Genomic DNA, 24,869 nt, shown 5'->3' with positions numbered 1-24,869 from the left:
ATATGTTTTTCACTTCCAGATATCATATATTATTTTCAGTTCATATATTTGAACTCAATTAACCCATCAAATTACACCAAGTCATCATTCAGGAATATTAAATTCAACATCCGTTTTATATTCTGACACAGCGTGACCATTCAATTCGATTGTAGTTACCGTTCAAGATTTATAAGCTGTACTCCGACAATAAATCAGAATAAAAAGAACTTTATACTACAGTGATGTCGAAATAACATTCCATCCGGCATTTTCCTTCAATAACAGTTACAAAATAATGGCTTTAGCGGATACCAGAAGACTGAAATCATTAGAAATTGAGTGACTTCATGAGATGAAATAGTAATCATCGAGGACTTATCGAAGAGTTGTTGGTTCATTATAATGTTACAGTGGTACTATTTGTTGTTTGTGTTTTTAGTTGTGAAGGAGTCAAAAAGTACCATTTGGGATGGAATAACGCCTTGGTATACTGGATCAAGTAAGTTAACCATGATCTTTCCTCAATAGCCAATTACCTCGTACTCATGATTGAACTCATGTCCTTCTGCTAAAAGATGGTTTGCAAATGGTTTGCAGAAGGACATGAGTTCAATCAAGAGTACGAGGTGTTACATTTAGAAGAGAAGAGTTTGAAACTTAATCTTCTAGAATGTTTAGAAATCAATAGATTCAGGAATTCGGATAATTTACTGAATGATCAATTAGAACTCAATAACTCTCCGTTACTGAATATATTTTTTCAAATGTGAAAATGGAACATAAGTGCAGGTAATTTAATTCGTTAGAAACTCAGGTAAAATATCAGCTACTTAAAATTCAGGTACTTCGTTTACAGGTACTTTGATTTCAGTTACTCCACAAACTATATATATATATATTTAGTATTGAATGTGTAAAATTAGTTGAAAGACACGCCAGATGAAGCCATTGTATGGCGAAACACGTGTTGCGTTTTTGTAAAACAATTTAGTGAAAATCTCACAATTAAGTGTTTTTGGAATACGTTAGTTATGGATTTTCATCAAGTATCGGCCGATTCCATCATATCTCTAAAAAAATTATTTCCGAAAATAACAGCTGAGGCATATTTTCAGAAAAGTTGAAACAATCCTACTACATAACTTTTCCTGTTAATTTGTTTTTGGATGCTTTTGATCTTCAGTAGATCTACTTTAAAATGAAAGAGATATTATTTGAGGTAAGATTACGTTTTGAGAATCAAAAACTTTTTGGTTGTTGACTTCAACATCTTCAAACAAAATTTGTGAAATATTCCAAAGAAAGAAAGAAACAAATTAGGCTAAAAAAAGAAATTCTTTTATTATCAGATACAAGCCCGAACAAAAAACCCTCTCGAAATAACTACTTTTACATGACCACTGAATCACATGAAAGAGTAATACTTTCTAAATAACTACTTTCACATGAACATTGAATTACACAAAAATCACATTTTCCTATTTTTCATGGTATTGAATCAGATATCATTCATATAGGATTTTATATGGAAGAGTAACGAAAAAAATGGTACATATAGGTAAGTGAAATTGAAAGATATAAGTGAAACACAGAACTAACTTCAAACTGAAGGAAAAAGTCTTTTCAAAAAAGTACTTTCACATTGTTTGTATGAACAGGAATAAGTAGGAAGCCAAAAAGCTTCTTTTATTAAATTCATTTTGATACAAAAAATGTGGGAACTTTGGAAGGGAGGTGGAAAGCGAATAAGTTCAAAATAAGCTCTCCACAAAAATATATAGATCATACATAAAAGTTACTTCCAGATACAAACTGAAAGAAAAAGCAATCTCGAAAAAACTATTCTCACATGTTTTGTATAATGAAGGAGAAATAGAGATTCAAAAAGCTTCATTCCCAAAAACTCTTCTGAAAAATTCATACGTCTTCACTTAAGTAAAGGCACGCCTGAAGAAGCTATTGTATGGCAAAACAGGTGTTGGGTTTTTGTTGAACTGTTTGGTGAAAATCTCACAATAATGTGTTTTTTGAATATGTCAATATGAATTGGAGATGTTTGCGGTGAGTCAATAATAACTGACACCACAATAGACACAACACGATTATAACTAATGTCAAATTGCAGATCCTTATTACCAATCGACACACTTTTAGATCACACATTCAGCTATATTTACCTTGATCATTTTTAAAAACTCATTAGGAACAAATAATCAGACCATTTGAAATTGTCACCAGACTATGAAAGACTCATTTCTTCATATATCCATTCAAATATCATTGAACATTTTACATAGCTTCATTTCGTTATATCTCATCTATAGAATATTACTGGAGTTTTTTCCAACACCAGACCGTTATTTTAACACCATAAGTGATCATCTTCAAGAGGAAAATTAAACTAATCTTCCTCTTGAAGATGATCACTTGGTGATAGAAACACGTGTTGAGGTGTTAAAATAACGGTTTCGTATTGGAAAAAAACTTCAGTAGTATTCATTACTGCACCAAAGGTTCAAACAGTGCATCACAAGAATATCTCATCTACTTTATTGAACGCATTTTCGAAGTTTGACTTTGAAGGTCGAAGAACTTGAGTTGCTGACTTCTGAATCACCTTGTATTTAGACAACCATGGCGCCGCGTCACAGGCGGCACTCGTAGCATTGTTCCCAACATTCTTCCTCTGTAAAGATTCAACTTCGCTAATGATGTCGCTTTTTGGAGTATATTCCTTATATGACTACACGAATCTTAGTAAACCTTACCACAAAGATTTTAATGGTGTCGTTAGAGTTCATTGGCGTACAACAGTTTTTGTGAAGATAATATAAATTGATCCCATCACTGGGTGAAACCAAATACATGAAGGTGGGTTTCACTGACAAAATATATATTGTGAATAAATGAAATTCATTTGATATCATTAACCATATATATGTAGATATATAGTCATGATTATAAATCCAACAAATTAAAATCATAAAGAATTCAAAATCAGGTGGAAAATTTGAATATCAGTTGGGAGTTTTCAGAAACCAATCCTTTGATCATTCTGTATAAACATATGGAAACCAAATTCAATATACGATAGCTCAATTGACCAATGGAAGCCAAGGAATTAATTTCAATCAATGAATGTGAGAAATTGGCAATGAAAATGTAAAGAAAAAGGAATTCAATGTATAGTAAGCAAACTAGAGGAGCAATTAAATAACAGAATGATAATAAATAACAAGTGATTTTCAAATTATTTGAAATGATAACAACATTGAGGAAGTTTGACATTTTATTATTTCAGTTCAAGAAATGTTTTAAGATAAAAGAAAATACCAAACAATGATTTAATATATGAAATAATAATCTAAGAATTTCAAGCATTAGAAAAATATCAATAGTATTTTCCAAGATTGAGTGATTAGATTGTGATGAATTTTCAAAGATTAGATAGTAAGAAATTGTTGCTAGGAAACAGAGACATTAAAAATTTCTATTGATAAGAGAAGCCAGAACATTGATAGGAGAAAAGTTGTACTAAATATGTGAACATTAACAATGTTCAAATTCAATTGGATAATAAAACCCTCCGCATTGATACTCAACCAGTGACCTGAATCATAAAATATTAGAATTGAGAATAAGTAAAGTAGTTCAAAATGAACAAGGTAAATAACTTTAGTATATTGATATAAATTTGTTAATATATGAATAAAATTTGCTGAATTGATGAATGTCATCTTGTTTATGACTCAATCATTCATTATTTTTTTTATAATAACTATTATTTTTTTTAACTGTGTTATAGTTATAGTTATAGTTTTCTTTTTTTTTTCATTTTAATGATTGTTGAATTCTATAACATTATAAACAAGAGTGAAAAGGTAAAGTATAAACTTTGTGCAAGAGTCTAGAATTATTTAATAACAAAATTGAAATTCATAAAATCATAATAAAAAAAGACCTCTGAGACTGTTATTATGATACGATTATTATAAGTATTAAAAACTGAAAAACAAAATAATATTACAACAACAATCATCATATCCTCGTATCATAATAATATACATATATATATATACATATATATATATATATATATATATATATATATATATATATATATATATATATATATATATAGATATATATATATATGTATATATATATCTTCAAAATGTTCACCGCGAACATCTTGGCAACATCCGAATCTCAAATTGAACTGTTTTCTAACATTATTTAAGATATTAGGCGTGACCGACCTAATCGCAAGCGTTATTCGTTCTCTGAAGTCATTCAAATCTGAAGGTTCAGTTTTGTACATATTGCTCTTCACATTTCCACATAAAATTAAATCTAATTATGAAAGAACAGGTGTTCGCACTGGCCATTCAGAGGATCTTCGCCTCCCTATCCAACGATTGGGTAATGTATTATTAAGGTATTGCCGAATATTAAATTAGCAATGCGTTGGTGCTCCATCCTGCTGAAACCATATCGTATTCACTGTAACTCGAGGGTTTCCTGGATCATGATATAAATTTGATAAACTTAGAGTGACATCATATTAAAGTGTATTGCCAAATAATTATCGACATTCAAATTGCCGCCAATGAAAAACGGACCACTGATATGGTTTCCTACAATCCCTGTTCAAACATTAACCTTTTGAGGGTATTGCGTGTGTTCTCTCATTCAGAGACAAAGTACACTCATCAGTAAACATAACGTCTTCTAATTGGATGATATTGTTACCCAACATGTCCATCATTTGCTCACGAAAATGAGCTCTTTTATGAAAATCGTCATCCATGAGTAGATATCATCCTATAGGGATGCATTTTATTTTCTTTTAATATGTTTACTATCGATGTATGGCTAACATTGAATGTAGTGGATGCCTGTCTATTCGATGTTTGTGGGTTTTTTCTCAAACTGAAGCATCACTTATTGCATTGGCTGCTGTTTTTTTTCTGTCCCTCATGATCAAGCGAAACTGCTGAAATTTCTCATGAAATAGGCGAGCTACTTCCTGTTATGTGTGGGTTTTAACTCCTCAACCGATCATTTGTAAAACTGTTATTTTATGCATTTCCGTTAACCTAACCATTTGTCAGACTTGAAGGTAACGAACTTCAAACCTAAATTGAAATACTGACAACTAATATTGTAATATACAAAACAAGTTGACAAGGTGTTTCTAACTAACGTTGCCACGAAAATTATTTACAGACTTTTAAAAGATACTCTCAAAAGACACTTTTTTTCATCAATTTATATGTTCAATTCATTGCCTTATACTAAATTTCATTGCCCTGGACAGGCTTCCTAACAGAAGCGAAAGCTTGATAAACTATCATTTATTCAACAGGATTTACCTTCACTTCACACACGTTTTTGAAAAAAGTTTATTTTGTAGTAAAATTTTTTCTATATTTCTTCGTAATTTTCCTACATTTTTGTTTGAAGATGACAAAATATTGATAATCGTATTGGGTACCATGGTATTGTATATCTCAATAATTTTTGTGTCATAGAATATTCTTTCCGAAAAGTATAGAGGACGATCTAAAACAATTTAATCGTGTTCTTCATTCCACGCACACCATACAATCATGCGCGTTCATAATTTTAAACAAAGAAAAATTGTAAAGCTTTAAAAAACCATTAGAGTACCGCTCATTCCTTTCATTGTGTTTGTTTGAAATGAAGGTTTTATTGTTCATTTTATGTAGTAAGCCGTAACTCTCCAATTATCTGCAACAACCGACAAAAAATTAAGTGTCCATTCGACTCGATGGGTAAATGGAATATAACTTGATTGATTTATAGACTGAACATTTGGAAATTATATGTGATGGTGCAGTATTACTTTAATTCTGCAATTAAAAGATTCGAAAGATTCTTCTTTTGGGAATGAAATTATCAGACTTCAATTCAAAATAATGCCCCAGTTATCGTTACGTCTACGAAAAATCAATACTTCACAGCACACTCACCTCGTTAAACATTATATTCACAAAATATTTTTCAATGATGTTACCTATACTTCATCTTCTGTAGACTGTCTACTTGATTTCCGAAAGACGGCAACTTTGTTGGTGAAACGCGCGATGAGAAGAATGTTGCAATTCTGGTGTTTGAGAGACATGCTTGTATTGGATACATTCTATGCCTTTCGTAAATTTTTATCTTATGTTATCTTATGTATCTTATTTATCTTATGTAGAACACGAAAGTACAGTTGACATTAAACAAATTATTTACAATTTCTACAAACAACTGATTCCTTATGTCAAATATAACAATTGGATTCATCAAAAATTTATAAAAAGTGATGAAAGAATCATCAGAATCTTTTCCACTAATCTGGAACAAGTGTACAGTACATCATAATCCTGGATACTTGATTCATTCTCCATGGTCTTTCTTATGAAGTCGTACTGGAGGATGGTGCTATCACGGCTACTTTGGTCCTTTTGGTATCCGGCTTGGAATGATCATGCTTTATTTTCGTGGGTTCTGGAAGAATATTGAAGTGTTGACGATTTCAAAAATTCTTCGTTTCGCAGGTATCTGAGGAACCTCGAAGGAATGACTTGGTCCGAATGGTACCATTTTCTGTGGTTTCGCAACTAAAGTTGATCATAGTTGATTGATATGCATTTTTACCGTTTGTCCTGAATCTAGGATCTGTATCTGTTGAGTAGCGAGGGTGTGTGTAGGCCCAGAGCACTTGGGCCACATGTGGCCCATTGTACATCCTCCCAAGGAGTTGTCCTTCTAGGTCATCGTCCATCCTGTCCTTTTCTGGAAGATGGACAGGTCACTAGAAGACATCTCTTTATATCGGCAGGTGTAGGCCAAGACTCGCCGAACACACACTTCCTTATTGACGATAACGCCATACACACGCAAAAGACATACCTGACAGTTTCATCTTCCTGTTCATACATCCTGCATAAAGGTGTGTCTACTAGCCCCATAAAATAAAGGCGTTTCTTAGTTGGCAGTGGCCAGTCAGAAATTCTTCTGTTGAGCGTAAATTTTTCCTGGTCATCGCCAGATATTTCTTGGCGCCAGCTTTCCAGGGTCGCCCAGGGTGATCCTGGCAAGACAGCATCCTTTGATTCCATCCCATCTCTTTAGGGATTGAGCATGGGTGTGACGTTTGGCTGGTTCCGCATTTGTCGAAGTCATCAGACTGTAGGTATCACTGGGTCCTGAAATTCTTAGTCTAGCTGCTTCCTTGGCTAAAGAGTCGGCAATGCGATTGCCTTTACTTCTCTCGTGCGCTTTAATCCACCCCAAGATAATGTTATCTACCGAGGATTTGGCTAAATCTTGGTGGCACTCTAGTACTAGCCTAACCCTGAGGTATTAAATTGTCTGCTCGAGGCCTATAGGCCTTGTCAACTATCAGTACAGATTGTTATGTTTTTGCCAGAAATTCCTTTCTTGGTTATTTCTTTTGTGGCGAATGTGATACCAGCTAGTTCTGCTTGAACCATGCTGGTTTTGTTTTTGAGCGTATTGCATTTTTAGCATCTGACTCTGTGTCAGGTGCAGACAAGATGGAGTAGTAGAAAGCCAAAAACTTTCTTTCCCAAAAATTAATCACTCCTAAAAATATAACCTCTTCAATTCAAATGAGATTCCTCTTCGCTGGGATCAAATCAAATAGGTGAATGAATGTTATTATGATGTCATCGATGACATAAGCAGATCGAGCTTATTCTGTGACATTGATAATCGTAATTTATGAATGAATTGTGTGTATTTTCTATAATGTTATCCACTTTGGTACTGAAGAGCCTAAGGACAAGTGCCTTAAGGCGAAACATCGATGTATACCAGTAAGAATGACAGTGTTTCATGTAAGTACAATTTGTCACCATTCATTCAAAGTAGAACTCATGTGAAATATATCTGGTTTTTTATTCTACAACGAATGTTTGAAATACAAACTGAGTAGAGAAAAGTATCTTCTGTATAATTCAGTGTTCATATAGAAGTATTTGTTTCGAAAGAATTTTTTTCTTTCGTGTAATTCAATGTTTACCTATATGAAAGTACCTGTTTCAGGAGGACTTTCTGTCAGTTTGTGTCTGCATGATCTACACATCCATGTATAGAGTTACTTATTTTCAAATTGATTACATCCTTCCTTTCTTTGGAAGATTCCCTCATTCTTTTTTTTGTAACAAGATGAAGTAGTAGAAAGCCAAAAACATTCTTTCTCAAAGAGATAATTGAATAATGAAGTTTATCAAGCTTCTTTTTAACTTCTCTAGAATGCCAAACATTCATGTAGTTTATGAACATGCTGACCTGGACCATCTCTCATTCTTAAAAAAAGCGTGTCGTATGGGTAGCTATTTGAGAACGAATCCACATTTTCTGATGTGTATATAATTCTACTGATACTCCACAAAGCAAAGGTGTTATTCTGTATCACAGTAAAGTATCCTAGACTCCTTCATAAATTGAATAGGGATCATCCTGAACGGTTTTCAACCCATTTTCCAATGCGTGAATGTTGCATACCACAAGACCATTTCTAGCAGGATGTCCAGAGGCAATGCATATTGGAAAATTTCATAGGTTAAACAGAAGTCTCGGAATTCTTCACTGGGAATATTGATGCATCATCTGAAACCATAACGTTTCAATTATTATGTGAAGCAAAGTTTCTCAACCATGTAATGTAATTTCGTCAAATATCTACAACAATTTTTTTCAGAGTGCAACTGCAATGGCTATTCCAACCGCTGTTATTTTGACGAAAAACTCTACGAGAAAACTGGGCATGGAGGTCACTGCCTTGATTGCAGGGCCAATCGTGATGGAGCTAGTTGCGAAACGTGTAAAGAAAACTACTACTTGAGAGAAGATGGTTACTGTATGCCATGCAATTGTAATCCGACAGGATCCAGAAGTCTTCAATGCAACGCTGAGGGAAAATGCCAATGCCACTTCGGAGTGGCGGGAGATAAATGTGATCATTGCGAAACTAATTTTTACGATTTCTCTTCTCATGGATGCAAGAGTTGTGGCTGTTCGGAAATGGGATCTTTTGGAAATGAACCGAGGTGTGATGCATATTCAGGATCTTGTTACTGCAAAGAAAATGTTGAAGGTAGTTTAGAGTTTAACAAAACTATATAGTTGACATTAGCAATTGGAATGGATTTTTATCTCGTCATATTTTGATTCATTGGAAAATTTCAATGTGAATAATCTAAAAATTATTTATCTTTCAAAACGGGTAACATATCACGGTAGTTAATGAAAATGCATTATTGATAGAACTTTTCAGTGATGAAAGCTCAAGTATAGCCTCACTCGTCGCCATTAGGGTGCTATCAACTTTTTCTTAACGACTTTACTTCTTGACATGTAAATAATTTCTTACATTTTGAGTACTGGAATATACTACGGTTGTTCAACGTACACTCCAGATTTGATATATCACCACGAAAAAATGTTTAGGTGTCATTACAGGTAGCCTGGCAGACTCTTCTGAAAGACCAGGCTAGCTATTCACCAATTTTGATAATTGTGGAATCAGCTTATCATGTACATAATATCAGTTGAGTTAACCAGAATGCCCGTCCAAACATTCATCTTCCGTATATGCCCTTCTTGAAATGCATGTGATTTCCAGTCGTACCAATAATGTACATCTTGCACATTTACCGCTTCATGTAATTTTGCTGTTTTAAAGAATGTCAACAATATTTTATAATCTTTTTTATGAAACAGGAGGTGACAGAACAATGATAACAATAATAATACTACTTATAATAATAATTCTGTGAAAGACAGGAGTCATAACTTCTGTCAGTAATGATATGTACCTAATCAAAAAAAGTCTCATATAAACTGTTCCTGAAATTCTGTGGAGTTTTCCATTCATTTTCTGGTATACGCTTTCATCTTCTGAAGTGTGAATTATGGATCATTTCGCATACACAAATATATTGAACATCTGTCATATACTCAGGCGTATTACCAATAAACCAAACATATCTTGACCAAATTCATTTGAAAACAGCTCGATCTAAAAAATACTCAATTTTATATTGGGAGATCGAGACTGATATATGGAATATATCATTAAGATGTGTAGTGGTATGACACTATACCATTTTTCGATACAATTGAAGGAGATCATTAGAAATATATAAGTAAAGAAGAAACTTCATCGTGACTATGATCTTAAAGTTTCAACTTTGTAACAAAATCATCAAAAAGAAGTAAACAATACCAGATCTTTCTCAAATCATACGATTTCAAATATGTAGGTTAATGTAGGTTGATGGACTGACACCTATCAGAAAACAACTACTCCCCTAGCTTATACCACAAAGGGATTTTCAATTATTGGAACACACTTGCAAACCGGTTGGCCATCCATCAGTACACGGTAGTGTCTATCATCAACATCAAGTCGATGATTTCCGATAATTGAAAATCGAATTTCTTCAGATTATCATTCCTCGAACTAGGCTGAAGCAAATGACAAACAACAAGTTTGTCATCACCCTATCTGCTTGTGAACGAGGTAACTAACCGAATATCCGAAATTTGACCAATTCCTCGTATGAGGAAAAAAATTCACAAATTGAGTGGGCATAAAGCCAGTCCTTAAGTATGCCCACTCAGTTTGTAAAAACAAATGAACTGAATGATTTTCAACTGAATTTCATTAATCCTGATGGGCTACTTGATGAATTAAAATGTTCTTTGAAACATCAGACCAATGTAAATAAAATCCAAGACTTGATTGTAAGACAAAAATTGAATGATGTAACTATTATCGAGTCTTACAACCTATAAAATGAAATTCATGGAAAAGTCAGAAGATTAATACTGAAAGTACCAATTTTCACAAACAATTTCAAACTATGTGGAAAATAATAATTATTCTTCTGTTCAACAATACACAAGAAAACAGAAATCGAATAGATCAGCTGAAGGTTGGTTATAGTATACGAGTATAATAGTGGATATAAAAAAAATGGAAATATTTTAAATATTACTTTGTCAACATGGGACCCTGGTAATCAAAAGTTATGGCAGATATTCAAGACAAACCAGAAAATTCCACCGCAGAACCAATTTTCTTAGAATTAACAAGTAACCAAGAAATTAAATATGTAATTTGAAATGTGGTTCTCAGAAAAGCCCAGGGATTTGACAAAGTTAGTGAGGGGAGTTCAGAATGATTGAATCACATTCAGCTTCATTGATTCGTTAATTTATCTGTAACTGGATTATACCCAAAAAAAATGCAGAGTGAGAAAAAGTTATGCATCGAATGTTACAGAATTATATAATAAAAATACACTACCTTCATTACGAGATATGGTTTCGTATGTTATGTTCAAAGAGAGACATTAATTGTGGTGTACCATAAGGTTCTGTCCTTGGTCCTGTTTTATTTGTTGATTATTTATCAAAATTGCAATTGCTAGATAGTATAAAACTATATGCTAATGATACTACCACATTTCATCATGAATATAAAATTAAAATAAATATGGAATATGATTTCGAATTGATTTCACTGTGGTTAGTTATTCATGAGATAGCGTTACATTTTGATAAACGTATTCATGTAGATTCATTAGGAATTATATTAGTATTTGTATATCACTTCTATAGTAGAATACACGAAACAAACATGTCCGAAGTATCAGGAAAAAAATCTGAAGTAGTCGTAATCCTATAATGAATAAGTATCGTTTGAATCAATCAAATATCTGGAAATGATATATTTCAGTCTAATCTATCCGATTATTCAATATCTGATATCTGTTTGGTACACTGCAAAATATTTTATTCTGAAACCTCTCAAGTGCTTGCAAAATGTGGCAATAAGGTGTATTTTCAAATTAACTTTTTTTGAACCAACCTAAATATTATATATACCAAGAAATCTAGAAATTCACTTGTTATTTAAAATTGTTCCCTTGACCAAATTAAAAAATTATCGTCATTGTCTCTCTATAAACACTGTATGTTTCTTGCTATAAATGAATGTTCATATCGGTATTATTATTAATAATTATTTCACTTTATACTTGATTAGTATAATTGATAGATGTGTGATTGAAAAATACAACAATTGCCTATGTTCTCTAATTTTTATAATCCTCAAATCATTTCATTTAGGAAAAAGATGCCGAGAATGTAAACCTGGTTTCTTCAACCTGGAATATCAAAATAAATTTGGATGTACACCATGTTTTTGCTTTGGTCACTCATCCAGTTGCAAGTCTGCAACGGGATATTCTAAATACGTTATCGAGTCCTCATTTTCAAGAAGCGATGAAAAATGGACTGCCAACAATCAAATGAGAGATGATGTGAACCTGAAATATGATCCCTACACTCGAAGCATAGGTGTGAAGGCCTTCAATGATGAAGTAATCTATTTTGTGGCTCCTCGGAGATTTCTCGGAGATCAGAGAGCTTCTTATAACCAAAAACTGGAGTTTACTTTAAGAATTAATGACAATAGAGCGGTACCATCAGCTGCAGATATAATTTTGGAAGGTGGAGGTATAAGCGTGACCAATACAATCTTCTCACAGCAGAATAGAGTACCATCAGTTCAGGTAATCATTTCAATATCATAATTATGCAATCTCAGCAAACCTCAATATAAAACTTTAAGTAGTTTTCATGTGTCTGTTGAATGCTCTGTAAGAGAATACAAGCGTGTATATTCTATACGAAATCAATTCGAACAGCTGAATAAAAGACTAATGTACAGCGTTAGTACATCAGTTAATACCATATAAAACCTTACAACACCGCCTATGCCATACAAAGAAACTGCCGACGTTCGTTAACTATTTAGTTTTCGTAGCATTCGAATTGACTTCGTATATACTATATATAATATGCATTGACTTCTGGTTGAGATATAAGTATTCCATCTAGAAATCTATAAATATCAATATTCCAAAAACTTTACAGAAAATTAACGTCGATAGAAGCAACCAAGCAGAAATATCCTCGAGATATTAGCATTTCTGGTTATACCAGAAGTAGTCGTTACTTTGTTCGTTTTTGAGTAGAACACTATTTATCATAGTAGGTTATTCAGCATTTTTTCTTCATCAGAATATTTGTCGATTTCATTGTATTTATTCATTGTTTCTGTGGATTCTGGGGATGACTAACGTCGTTCATTTTGAGTGCTTTTCTCAACATTACGTATATGAGCGATTGACTTCTCATATGGTACAAATTTATCATGAACGGCTCTTTATATTTAATATTGATTTCAGATTGGTAATTGACAAGTTCATACATTTCAACAATGCTGTTTTGGCGAAAAAACATATTCATAATATTTCTACTTCTCAATAAAAACTCTTCACAAAGACTTGTAGATTATATATAGGGTATATAATTGATGCAGAATTGAGCAGTGTGAAAAGCAATAATAGTTTCATCACAAGAGGGGTGAAATAATAAATGGAAACTTTGGCAGTCAGATTTTGATGCAGAGTATATTCGTTATTCAGAAAAGATCTTCGAGAATAGTATTCTAGTTGACTCGTGACTAGTGACTCGTGTAGGCCTTTTTTCTTTAGAAATAAAATATCACAATATTTGAAATATTCATTCTAGAGGCTGTCTGCTACTTCACAAGCATAAAGAAAAGTTTGAAAGCCATACAGAAACGTCTACGTAGCGATAAAAAACTTGCCCTTCCGTTGCCTACATCATCTTTGACCAGGCAGTCTCATATCTATAGAAGTAGACAAATATATATTCATATACTAAAACATATTACATGAGTTAATGAAATTAACAATTTTAGAAAGACCCTTGTTTTGGTAAAGTTCTTCTACAGTTTGGAAGACTATTCTAGTAATTCGGTATACCTTGATGTATATTACGATTTATGTCAAGTAATTTTAAAATTGTGTTGTTTTATTGAAAATTTTTTGCCAAAAAAATTATCCTATCAAATTTGTCTATTTCTAGTCATGTGTGTCGAAATAACCAATGAAACCATCATTACACTGATAACTACCCATGGATAGTTTTCACGGGTAGTTATCACTTATGTCATGACATTGCTAAGCAACCAACACAATAAAGTTGTTTGACATTTCAGTAATTCAATTTATTTCGAAAATGTCACTTCCTCGCTTTGGTGTTCAAAATGATGCGGCAATTGACAAAATCATTGAAGAAAATACACCAAAAAATACTGTCAATAGTAAAAAATACACTTGGAAAATATTTATGGAGTTTTGTGACGCCAGAAAATATGAATTGGATGGAAATCGTACTCTCGAAGAGCTTGCATTAATACTCAAGGATTGGGCGATTAATATGAGAAAAAAGGATAGCACAGGGTTTAAGGAGGCTACTGTTAAAACCGTATGGAATATAACAAGCAAATTATTACAAGAAAAGTATTACAAGAAGTATAATATCATGCTAGACCCCTTTAAAAGTGTTGCATTCAAACAAGCGCGGAATGCACGCGACGCAGCACGAAGAAATTTACAAACAGATCCCTCTAAACGCAAAACAAGCTCAGTACCATTAACTTCAAATGAAATGAGTAAAATTATAAACTTTTGGGATGAAAATACCCCTATAGGACTCCTACGCAAATTTTATCACATAGCAGCGGTGGAATTGGCTTGGAGAGGTGGTGAAGTTGCTGCTTGCTTAGGTGCTGCTCCGCCTTCGGCGTCGGGATGTTACCAAATAACGTGCTTTCGAAAACTGTGATAAAATTATTTCGTTAGTTATCAATGTCCTTGGGATATTATAGCTGATAACATATTTGTAAATTTTTTCTTATATTTGATATTTTTTTATTGTTTTTTTTGTCTGTCATTTTCAACTTCCACTGAATTTTTGTGAATACTATACAGCGCGACTCACGGTCGATGGTAGGTTAGATGTTTCTGGAAAACGCAAAGCATGATTTTTCTGAAAATTTCACCTCTCACATTTCCTTACCTGTTCTATCGATCTAAAATATTTTTAGCATTGCGGCGTTGCCACTTCAATCAAAAAGTCCTAGGAACTTTATTTTTTTAAATGGAACACGCCGTATATTAATACATTTTTGGAATCGCTTTGGTATTTTAATACTTTTTTGTTGATAATGTCCTATACCTATCGCTATCTTTTTTCGAGATAAAAAATAAATTGTGTTAAATATGGTCCAAGACATAGCCTTAATTGAAATTAAGTACATCAGTACTCTCAATTCATGAAAAGTTGATATTTTGATGATAGTTTGGACAAACTCGAAATATTAAAATAACACCAAGAAGTCGACTCCATATCATACAAGGCGTGCTAAAATTACTATTATTTCCTTTGTGCATAAAAGTAGTCGAAAGTTCATTTTTTCAAATGAAACCCCCTGTATATTACTCGATGAATTGAAAGATGGTGAAAAATGCTTTTCATGAATTGAGAGTACTGATGTACTCAATTTCAATCAAGGCTATGTTTTGGACCATATTTAGCACAATTTATTTTTTTATCTCGAAAACAGATAGAGATCGGTATAGGACATTATTAACAAAAAAGTATTAAAATACCATCGACCGTGAGTCACGCTATATAGTCTTTAAAAAACATTTTATATATTTTTAACATTTTATGTATTTATAAACATGACACCCTTTTTCGACAAAATGTTTATTCATCTTCATTCACTAAGAAAAAAGTACAAAATAGTGTATATGATTGAGGTGATGTAAGTAGATAAAATAACTCCAAATATGAATATCTAATTGGGTGATATGCGCATACGTCTGCTCTCATACACACATATAATTAACAATTAAAAGAAACAGGAGTATACATTCAGTAAATAAACATTAAAAAAGCCACAGAAAATGTATTACATTTTAGACGATAAAGATCTATGTATCTATCTGAATATCTTAAAGCCATCAGCAGAAAAAATGTAATAGAAGAAACGATTTTCATGAATAAAAATTATATTATGTTATGTTAAATTAAACAAGATACTCGTACACATCTAACGAAAAATGTAAATGAAATGAAATTTTTTTACGAACTTTGAATTACAAAGAAATCGCTTTCTCTTGATCAGAAAAGCTTTCACTTCTGAAAGTAGACTTTTAAAAATGACGGGGGAAGATTCCATTCGTTTGAGCTGAACTTTCTGTTCATGACTGGAAACCAATACACAAATTTCTCGTAGGTAAAAGCTTGAACTGTTTCTACTGTTCCCTTATTATAATCAAATAATCAGTGGTCTCGTTGTCTTTGAGCAGAATACTTGCTTCCGTTGTGTTTGTATATTCACAACGCAAAGTTTTCCTCTAGAATTTTGACCAATATCAAATCTATTTTCATATGAAAAACAATAATTTATTGACATTTATAGAGGCAGAAGTTCAGTTTCGTACTACATGAACATCCTGACTATGGATGGCAACCAAGACTGTCTTCCAGAGCTTTTATCTCCCTACTGAACAATCTAACCTCTATCAGGATCAAAGGTATCTACAACTATCACGGGGAAGGATTCTTAGATGATGTGAAATTGGAGACGGCTTTGAGAGGCGTAGCAGGAATGCCCGTACACTGGATTGAATCATGTGATTGCCCTGCAGGTATAGATTTTATCAATTCGATGCAACAAAATCATTTTTCCAGAATGACAAACTTGTATAACACTCACTTTTTTATTAAGAAAAGTTAACAGTTCGGAAATATAATGGACTGCAAAGGTGATGATGTTGATGATTATCATAATAATATCGTAGAAGTTCCATTGAGTGAGTTTAAAGATTACCACTCACAATATTTCAAAGATAATAATCTATCTACTACAATGATACATAGGAAGATAGATAGATAGATTTTTATTCAGGTCGATGTCAACGATATCAACAATATCAACGTCCTTGCGTAGAATCCTTAAGAACCATACCGTCTATAGTAGACTCAAAGTAGACGGTCTATTTTGAGTTTGCTAAATATCAATCAAGTTCATATGTAAGATAATTTTATTTCCTCGTATAGTCATTGAATGATTTTCATTGAATGATGAATATCATATCGGTTAATTTTTTTTCAAGTTATGAGAATGCAAAAGTTATATCAAAGAGACAAAACACACGGAGCGGTTTCTGGCGAGTCGGCGCCGACTCGGCAGAGAAGCGGCTCAAAACACATGAGGCGTCACCGCAGCTTACGACCGACACGTTTTTATCGAGACATCTTTCGCAGTTGTCTAGTTGTATCTGAGTGGTTCGCATCGTTGGCATAAAGTATGAATTCTTCTGACAGTGATGATGATTTGCTTTTTCTAATAACTGCAGGCTTAATATATAACAAAGTTAAGAAAAAAAAAGAAACACAAATATTGGATACATCCCATAATAAATGAGAGGAAAAATAGGGGATTTTTTTACACACTGTATGACGAACTTAACGGAGATCCAGATAAATTATTTAATTTTACCAGAATGTCAAGAGGAACATTCCAAGAATTGTTGTCAATAATTAAAGATTCATGTTCAAAAAGAAATACTACCATGAGGGAAAGCATACCAGTAGAAGAAAAGCTTCTTATAACTTCAAGGTAAGATAAATAAATAAAATCTAAAAAAAATATTTTCATTTTTAAAAAAGTATTATATTATCATGTTTTTTAGCAAAATAGCATTTGAAATAATTGGGTTATATCCGTATCTTGGGAATACGAGCTTCCAGGCGACATCAAAGGGGATTCAGTACTCTGCCGCTGAATCCCAGAAGGCCCAGCTTGGGGCTCTTGTTGTGAAGGACTTTGGTTGAAGTCTAGAAGTCCGGAAGGTCCAGCATGTGGATTTAAATATTGCCATTGATGTAGTATTCCAGATTGGTGGCTTGGAGCCTGGGTGCGAATTTGGTTATACGGTAATTGTGGTGAGTATACAGAGGGGGCTGGTGACTGTATGGGATTATATTTATTTATGCTTTGCATAATGTCCATTCTCGCAGCAAATTTAAAGTGTGGGGGAATGGATTTCATAAAAGGCACTAATGATAACAAAAATAATCTATCGTCGTCTTCTTCAGAATTTACTGTTTGTGCTTTTTGTTTTTGACGAATACTATGATTATCAAGGGCCTCCACAAGTTTTTTTTCCAATGTGTTTCCTTTTCTTTTTTTGGCGACATGAACAGTAGGAGAGTTATCATGTATTGCAGCAGGACTTTCTGACGCAGATTCACCCTGACTGTTTGGTGATAGAGGAGCCCCCTCATCCATAGATGTATCTGTGGGGCGACGTTGGATTACATCTGACAAAGAGCCCAATTGGTTGGCGTACATATAGGAACTTTCGACTTTTCGTCCTTGTCCTGACTTTCCTTTATTTTCTTTAAATTCTCTGGCGTACCCTTATGTTTTTCCATTTTTTTTGAAGCAAAATGCCTGAAAAAAAAAGCTTTATTTAATAAGTACCCTTTTATTTCAGGTACCTAGCTACTGGCAATTCATTTGTCGATTTGCACTATGCTTTTAGAATTGGAAAATCCACAGCAAGTTTAGTCACCCAAGAATTTTGTTATGGACACATGCTAGACATATAACTTTTCCGTACTACTATTTATTCGTTATCTCCCAAACAAATAAACATTTTTTATTCAAACTTTGTACACTTAGTCATAATATAATCCAGACAGAAGCCCATAACTACGCCATTGCTTTTCCAAGGAAAATTTTTGGAACATCAAAATATTGGTCTTTTATTATGACTGAAGGATACAAAATTTAAATAAAAAATCTGTACTTATTTGGGAGATAATAAATAAATATTGATATTTTTTTAAAAGTTTAACACCCTGTATCTTGAAAACGAAGCGTTTAGAGAAAAATGTTATAGAAAATACTTTTATTATTTTGATATGTTCTATCGTTTACTGAAGTTATGAACGAACAAACTGAAACACCCTGTATAATTAAATACTGATGATGATAAATAAATTTAGTTTTCATGTAATTACCCATTTGTCTTTTCTCCTCCACTGCAGCACCCTCATCAACAAAGGCATTGGTTACCTCTTCCCAAGAACTTTTCTTTTTTATTTTGTTGGAATAATCCTCTGAACGCATATCCCAAATCGCTGGTTTAATATGAATCTCATTGATTAATTTCTCAACGTCCAAAGTTTCCATACTGGTCTGACAACGCCGAGTTACTTGTTAATAACAAAAACCGCCACAAAACCGCTTACGTGTGTTTAGTCCCATAAGCAAACATGTACTGATGTGCCGACTACAGTCGTAAACCCGCGCGCGGTGCATGATGGCCAGCAGGATACGCGCTGCCACCGCCATCACGAACCGCGCGTTGACGCACCGTCTGTTTCATTCAATAGAACTGCCATAAAGGATGCACCGCTTCGGCAGCCGAGTCGGCTGCCGACTCGGCAGAAACCGCTCCGTGTGTTTTAGTACAAAATCTAACAAAAGTTTGAAATATCTATATAAAGTGAAAACTGAGACTTGCACATGAGAGGTCATTTGGTATCATCGGTACCTAAGATAAAATTTCATTCGTTTTAGGTTACGTGGGACAGTTCTGTGAGTCCTGTGCTCCTGGATTCAGACATTCACCATCTTTGGGTGGTTCCTTTATGCCGTGCGTACCGTGTGACTGTAACAACCACGCTAGTATCTGCGATTCCGAAACTGGAAAATGCATTTGTCAACACAATACTATAGGAGAAAACTGTGAAATGTGTGCAAAGGGGTACTACGGTAACGCATTAGCAGGTAAAATTTCCCAGACATCCTTTCTTGCCTAGATATTTATTTGCCTATTTGGTACCAATGAACTCTTTAATGATATTATGCCTTCATTCATTGCAACCTATTGCCACAAGACAGGACGATAAGTGCTATTATTACCTCACCCTGAAGAATATAGCCGTTATAGTATTCACGTTGAATACTCAACTGAGTACATTGTAATATGCTATTTTTAAAATCTGATATTTCACAAATGAGAATTGATGAACAATAATAGTTTTTTTCAATGGAGCACTGAGTAATTATGAAATTCATGCTATGAAAATATTTGAATGTAAAGGTGGAGTGTTTTGGAATGTGTTTTAAAACAAAACTATTTTAAATTCAATAATACATATTTTATATACAAAACTTAGGCCTACCGATGGGATCACTGCTAAGTCAGTTACTGGCAGATATCTTCATAAATAATTCAGAGAATAATCTAATTTTAAATAACTCTCTTTTCCATGAACATATTCAGATATGTAGATGATATATTAGTAGGCTTCGATGGTTCAACGAGACAAATAACTCATTACTTGAAATTCCTCAATAGTCTACACGATAAAATCAAATTCATCGTAGAGATAGAATTGAAAAATAAGATAAATTTTTTAGATCTGACAATATTCAAAAATAATAATAAATTTGACTTTAATATTTTCCGAAAAAACATATTCACAGATTGCACAATACCTTTTGACTTTTTCAACCCGATTTCACAGAAATTGTCTGCATTCAGGTCAATGATACATAGGGCTTTCACAATACCCCTTTCTAATCAAAACCTCCGAAGTGAAATCGTAATCATTAAACAAATAGCGGTTAATAACAAAATACCTGTTACTCTAGTTAACAACATTATAATGAAAAATCAACAAAAATCAGTAAGGAAAGCACTATATACAATTTTCACAAAACCATACTCATCCAACGGAAATTTAGGAAACATTCATTTAATGCCAATCCTAAATTAGACAAAGGGAAGAGATCTGGTATATATCGACTAGAATGTGGTGAATGACCCGCCATATATATATAGGCCAAACTGGTGGAAATTTTGATATAAGGTACCATGAAAATCTCATTTCGGATAAAAAATCATTGATGTATGAATATCTTCAAAATTCAAAACATAAAATAGATAAATATAATTTAAAAATTCTCCATACATGCAAAAAAGGGGAAATGATGAATTTGTTGAAATCTATGGAAATAAACAAATCAAAGAAACAACTTGATCTAAACAATAGACTTCTTCTGAACCTATAACCCAGTTTCCAAAACCTACATTTTATAAAAAAAAAATTGTTATGTTTATCGATATACTGTTATTGTTTAAAATTATCCCAGGTAAAGACAATGTAGGTATCAAATTATTTATGATAGGTATAGACAATGTAGCTATGAATACTCAGATTTGAATATAATCTAGTTAGTATGTTGTAATGACCGAAACTAGTCAACAAATATAAAACTTCTGGGAAAATAGACAAAAGTGTGTGTTTTTATAGTGTATCTTCACCTTCCATTTGCTCATATCGAGCAAATGATATATCACTCGACCCCACTTTCCATTTAAAATTTTAGGGTTGTTACCCACCCTCGCTAGGGGGTTGAAGGCACAGGTAGAAAAATACATCTAAAATGTGTCCCCCTCAAAAGCAAAATTGACCTATCCGAGCATTTTTGCGTTAAATTACAAAAAAAAGGAGAGAAGCAAGGTGCATACTTTTCGTTGGACCACTCTGTATGTCTGAATTCGATGAAAACAGTATTTTTCATATCAATAAATATTTCCATCAGAAAAATATAACATCATTATTTTAGTGCTTTAATCTTACGAAAATCTCGACGATAATTATAAAATATAATGACAATAGAAATGAATACAGAACTGTACACTAGGTACTCAACAATTTCATTTCAATGATAATTTGGACTTGAAAGTTTTGTATATTTTCCAAGGGTTACGTATGTATAATTATATAGTTCAATTCCGTATATGAACAAAATATATTATTTTTATGTAATCTCACGCCCATGAAATATGAAGGGTGTGTGGGATCCCATTACCTCTTACTAATTCGTATTTTCAAATGCCAGGAACCCCTTCAGATTGCCAACCCTGCGGTTGCCCCAATGGAGGAGCCTGCATTCAGGTCGAAGATCAATTAACAATGTGCACTGAGTGTCCTTTGGGATACACTGGACGTAGATGCGAGTCATGCGCGGATGGATATTTCGGCGACCCTTTGGGGCGATTTGGTCCTCCAAGTCCATGTCAGAAGTGCGAATGTAATGAAAACATTGATCCCAATGCCATTGGAAACTGTAACACTACAACTGGAGCCTGTTTGAAATGTATCTACAATACAGGTGGACGGAAATGTGAAGAATGTTTACCAGGTATGAAATAATTTTTCCATATGCTCACTGAGGGTGGATTATAAACCTGATTTGCTGATAATACGAAATGAACTCCCATAGGTATATTCAAAATACTTGATTTTCTATTTCTACTTCATCTTTCATTATTATTATATCATGAATTAGAAGTAAAACTACATACATCCCTGATCTTCCAACACCAAATTCAATTCAGTACCATAGTATCTAGTATATTACTGGTTGAAAAAAAAATAACATTTTTTGTTGGAAAGCTTGAAAGAATTGATTCAAGTAGGAGATTTGAGCCGGTTCTAAGCCTCCCCCCACCACTATGACGTATTAATTGCTTTTTTATTGGTTGTTGTTTGGTGAAGTCAATGTGATGTGACCTTGAAGGGTGTGGTGTATGGATCGTTCAGAAATTTTTTCCCGGTTCTAATACTCCCCCCACCAATATGACGTGTTATTTGCTTTTTTTTTGTTGTGCAGTGAAGTCAAGGCGTTGTGACCTTGAAGTGTCTGGTGCATGGATCGTTCAGATTTTTTTTCATATGAGATTTTGTGTGTGTATGTGTGTGTGTGTGTGTGTTAGAGAATGCACGGTACAGGGTTTCATCATGTGCTTGTTTGTCTATGTACAAACATACGTCTGCATACTTCGAAGATCCTCCAAGTAATGAATGCTCCATCGGTGTGAGGGCACCAAGTTAGTAGTGGAGTGACGTCACAGCAATAACCGTTCAACGGCTAGAGAGCGACATGTTCACTCCACGACGTGTGGCAGAGTAATGCGTATTCATCAGTCTGCTCTCACCTCCCTCGATGTAGTGAAGGATGTGACGTAACGCCCCAGACTCGCCATCAATGGTGACACGCAGGCGGGCGAGGACTGTGCTAACGTCTGGCCTCTCCGAGAGCGCAACGACAATTGCTTGTTCGGCTATCGCTCTCGAAGCAGTGAATGATGTGACGTAACGCATCACCCTACCCTCGCTATTGATGGTGACACGCAGGCGGGCGAGGACTGTGCAAACGTCTGCCCTCTCCGAGAGCGCAACGATCACTGCTTGCTCGTGCCGGCAACTCGCATCAAATTGGGAGATGGGCTTGGCTGTGACGTCAGGCATCTCTAGTGGATAGCAACTAGCAATGTGAACCTTTCACGGTTTCATGGTGGGGGTGACTCGCACTGTTTAATATAAAAGAAATGCTTGGCACACTATGAAATCAGTAGACGAATATATCTGCAGCAGTTAGCAATTGGTAGAGTGTTATTCAGTTCGTAATAGAAGGAAGACGGTGAGTGTATTTGTCTGTTGGAAATTGTTTATATTTTCATATATATTATCATCATGTCCGTTTCAAAAGTAGACTTGAATAAAATTAATAATTTGATTGTACAGGAGGTTGAAATACTAGAGCAAAAGGCCTTATCATCATTGCCAATTGATGAAGTGTACATAATTAAAAATATGTCAACTTATTCTACACGATTTGGTAAATCAATTTTATTAACTTTGCAAGATGTGAGCAATGATAAATTATTTAAAACATGGCTACCAAAACGTATTTCGTTGCAATTCAGTGATGACGATATATCTTGTATCAACTCATCAGGTGGTAAATATACGATGGTGTATTTAGGACAGAGCCAACAAAGTTTTGCTGGCATGAAAACGCGATCTCTAGTTAAATTCAATATGATTGAATAATAATTGTAATAATTTATAGCGAATTTCTTTAGGTCATAGCTTACAAAGTTTTTTGGTGTGAAAACGCTAACTCTAGTCAAATTCAATATGATTGAATAATAATAGTAATTATAATGAATTTCTTATTGTTTCATTAATATTCATATATTAGATGATAATTATATGGAAATATAAACATTACTAACTTAGTTGAATACACCCACTTTGTAACTACAAGTAAAATGGGAATGTGAGTATTATATCACTGAAAAATTGGAGGTTGCTTATTGTTTTTTTTTATTCGATTTCAGTTCCACCATTTAAAGATGTGGATGCAGTACGCAAGTCAAGATTGGGTCGATGTTGTAGATCTCAAATCATCGGTTCAACATTTGTCGTCTAAATTGAAGGTGTTGGGTGATGGAGCCGAACATGCAAGCAATTATGATATGAGTGTATGCTATGATGAAAAACAAATCGAATTATGCCTTCGTGATGCTGAGAACTATTGGAGTGGTGCAGAAGTTTGTAACAAATTTTTGGATAATGAATTGGAATTGTGGCAACTTTGTGAGGTTATGATTGAACTGAACCTAAGAAGATTCCTGTATAGCCTCCAACCATACTTGCCAGAATGGATTATTCATCACTTTGAATTGAATGATGAAAATCGAGAGGAAATTGAAGATGGTCGCGAAAATGATGATTATGAGGAAGAAGTTATTTTAGATAGTCTGTATGTTCCTGTAAATCATAAATAATGTCAAATAAAAAACTTTGTATTATTTTCATGTTTTATTTATTTAAATCTCATGAAATACAATAGAAAATGATTACAAAACAATAAATATGATATAAAATACAATACGTGATATAAGTCAGTTACAAATAAAAAAAAGATCATAAAACAGTATATGATAGAGTGAAAAAAAGTGTCAATATCTGCTATGAACTGAACCATCCAATGCATTGTATGTTAAAACTGTATC

At 33.6% G+C, this 24,869-nt stretch overlaps 1 protein-coding gene across 2 annotated transcripts in view; it reads left to right on the top strand.

Annotated features, from left to right (window-relative positions):
* LanB2 (laminin subunit gamma-1) overlaps positions 1 to 24,869 on the top strand; it is a 197,545-nt gene that overhangs the window by 135,069 nt on the left and 37,607 nt on the right. The window contains exons 1-6 of one of the 2 annotated variants that reach the window (XM_074171887.1): positions 13 to 481; positions 8,723 to 9,118; positions 12,160 to 12,605; positions 16,397 to 16,625; positions 19,571 to 19,780; positions 21,905 to 22,207. In XM_074171887.1, coding sequence (XP_074027988.1) covers positions 385 to 481; positions 8,723 to 9,118; positions 12,160 to 12,605; positions 16,397 to 16,625; positions 19,571 to 19,780; positions 21,905 to 22,207 — 1,681 coding nt within the window. In that variant the 5' untranslated portion in view covers positions 13 to 384. Of the gene's footprint in view, positions 1 to 12; positions 482 to 8,722; positions 9,119 to 12,159; positions 12,606 to 16,396; positions 16,626 to 19,570; positions 19,781 to 21,904; positions 22,208 to 24,869 lie in introns of those variants that run through there. The other variant, XM_074171886.1, reaches the window with a different exon arrangement.

This window comes from Leptinotarsa decemlineata, unplaced genomic scaffold (genome assembly GCF_025532065.1).
Source record: "Leptinotarsa decemlineata unplaced genomic scaffold, Ldec_3_MD MMD2_tig00000035_RagTag_RagTag, whole genome shotgun sequence".
Taxonomy (NCBI): Eukaryota; Metazoa; Arthropoda; class Insecta; order Coleoptera; family Chrysomelidae; genus Leptinotarsa; species Leptinotarsa decemlineata.
Note: the sequence above shows the minus strand (reverse complement) of the source record. Positions and strands in the feature narration are given on the sequence as shown.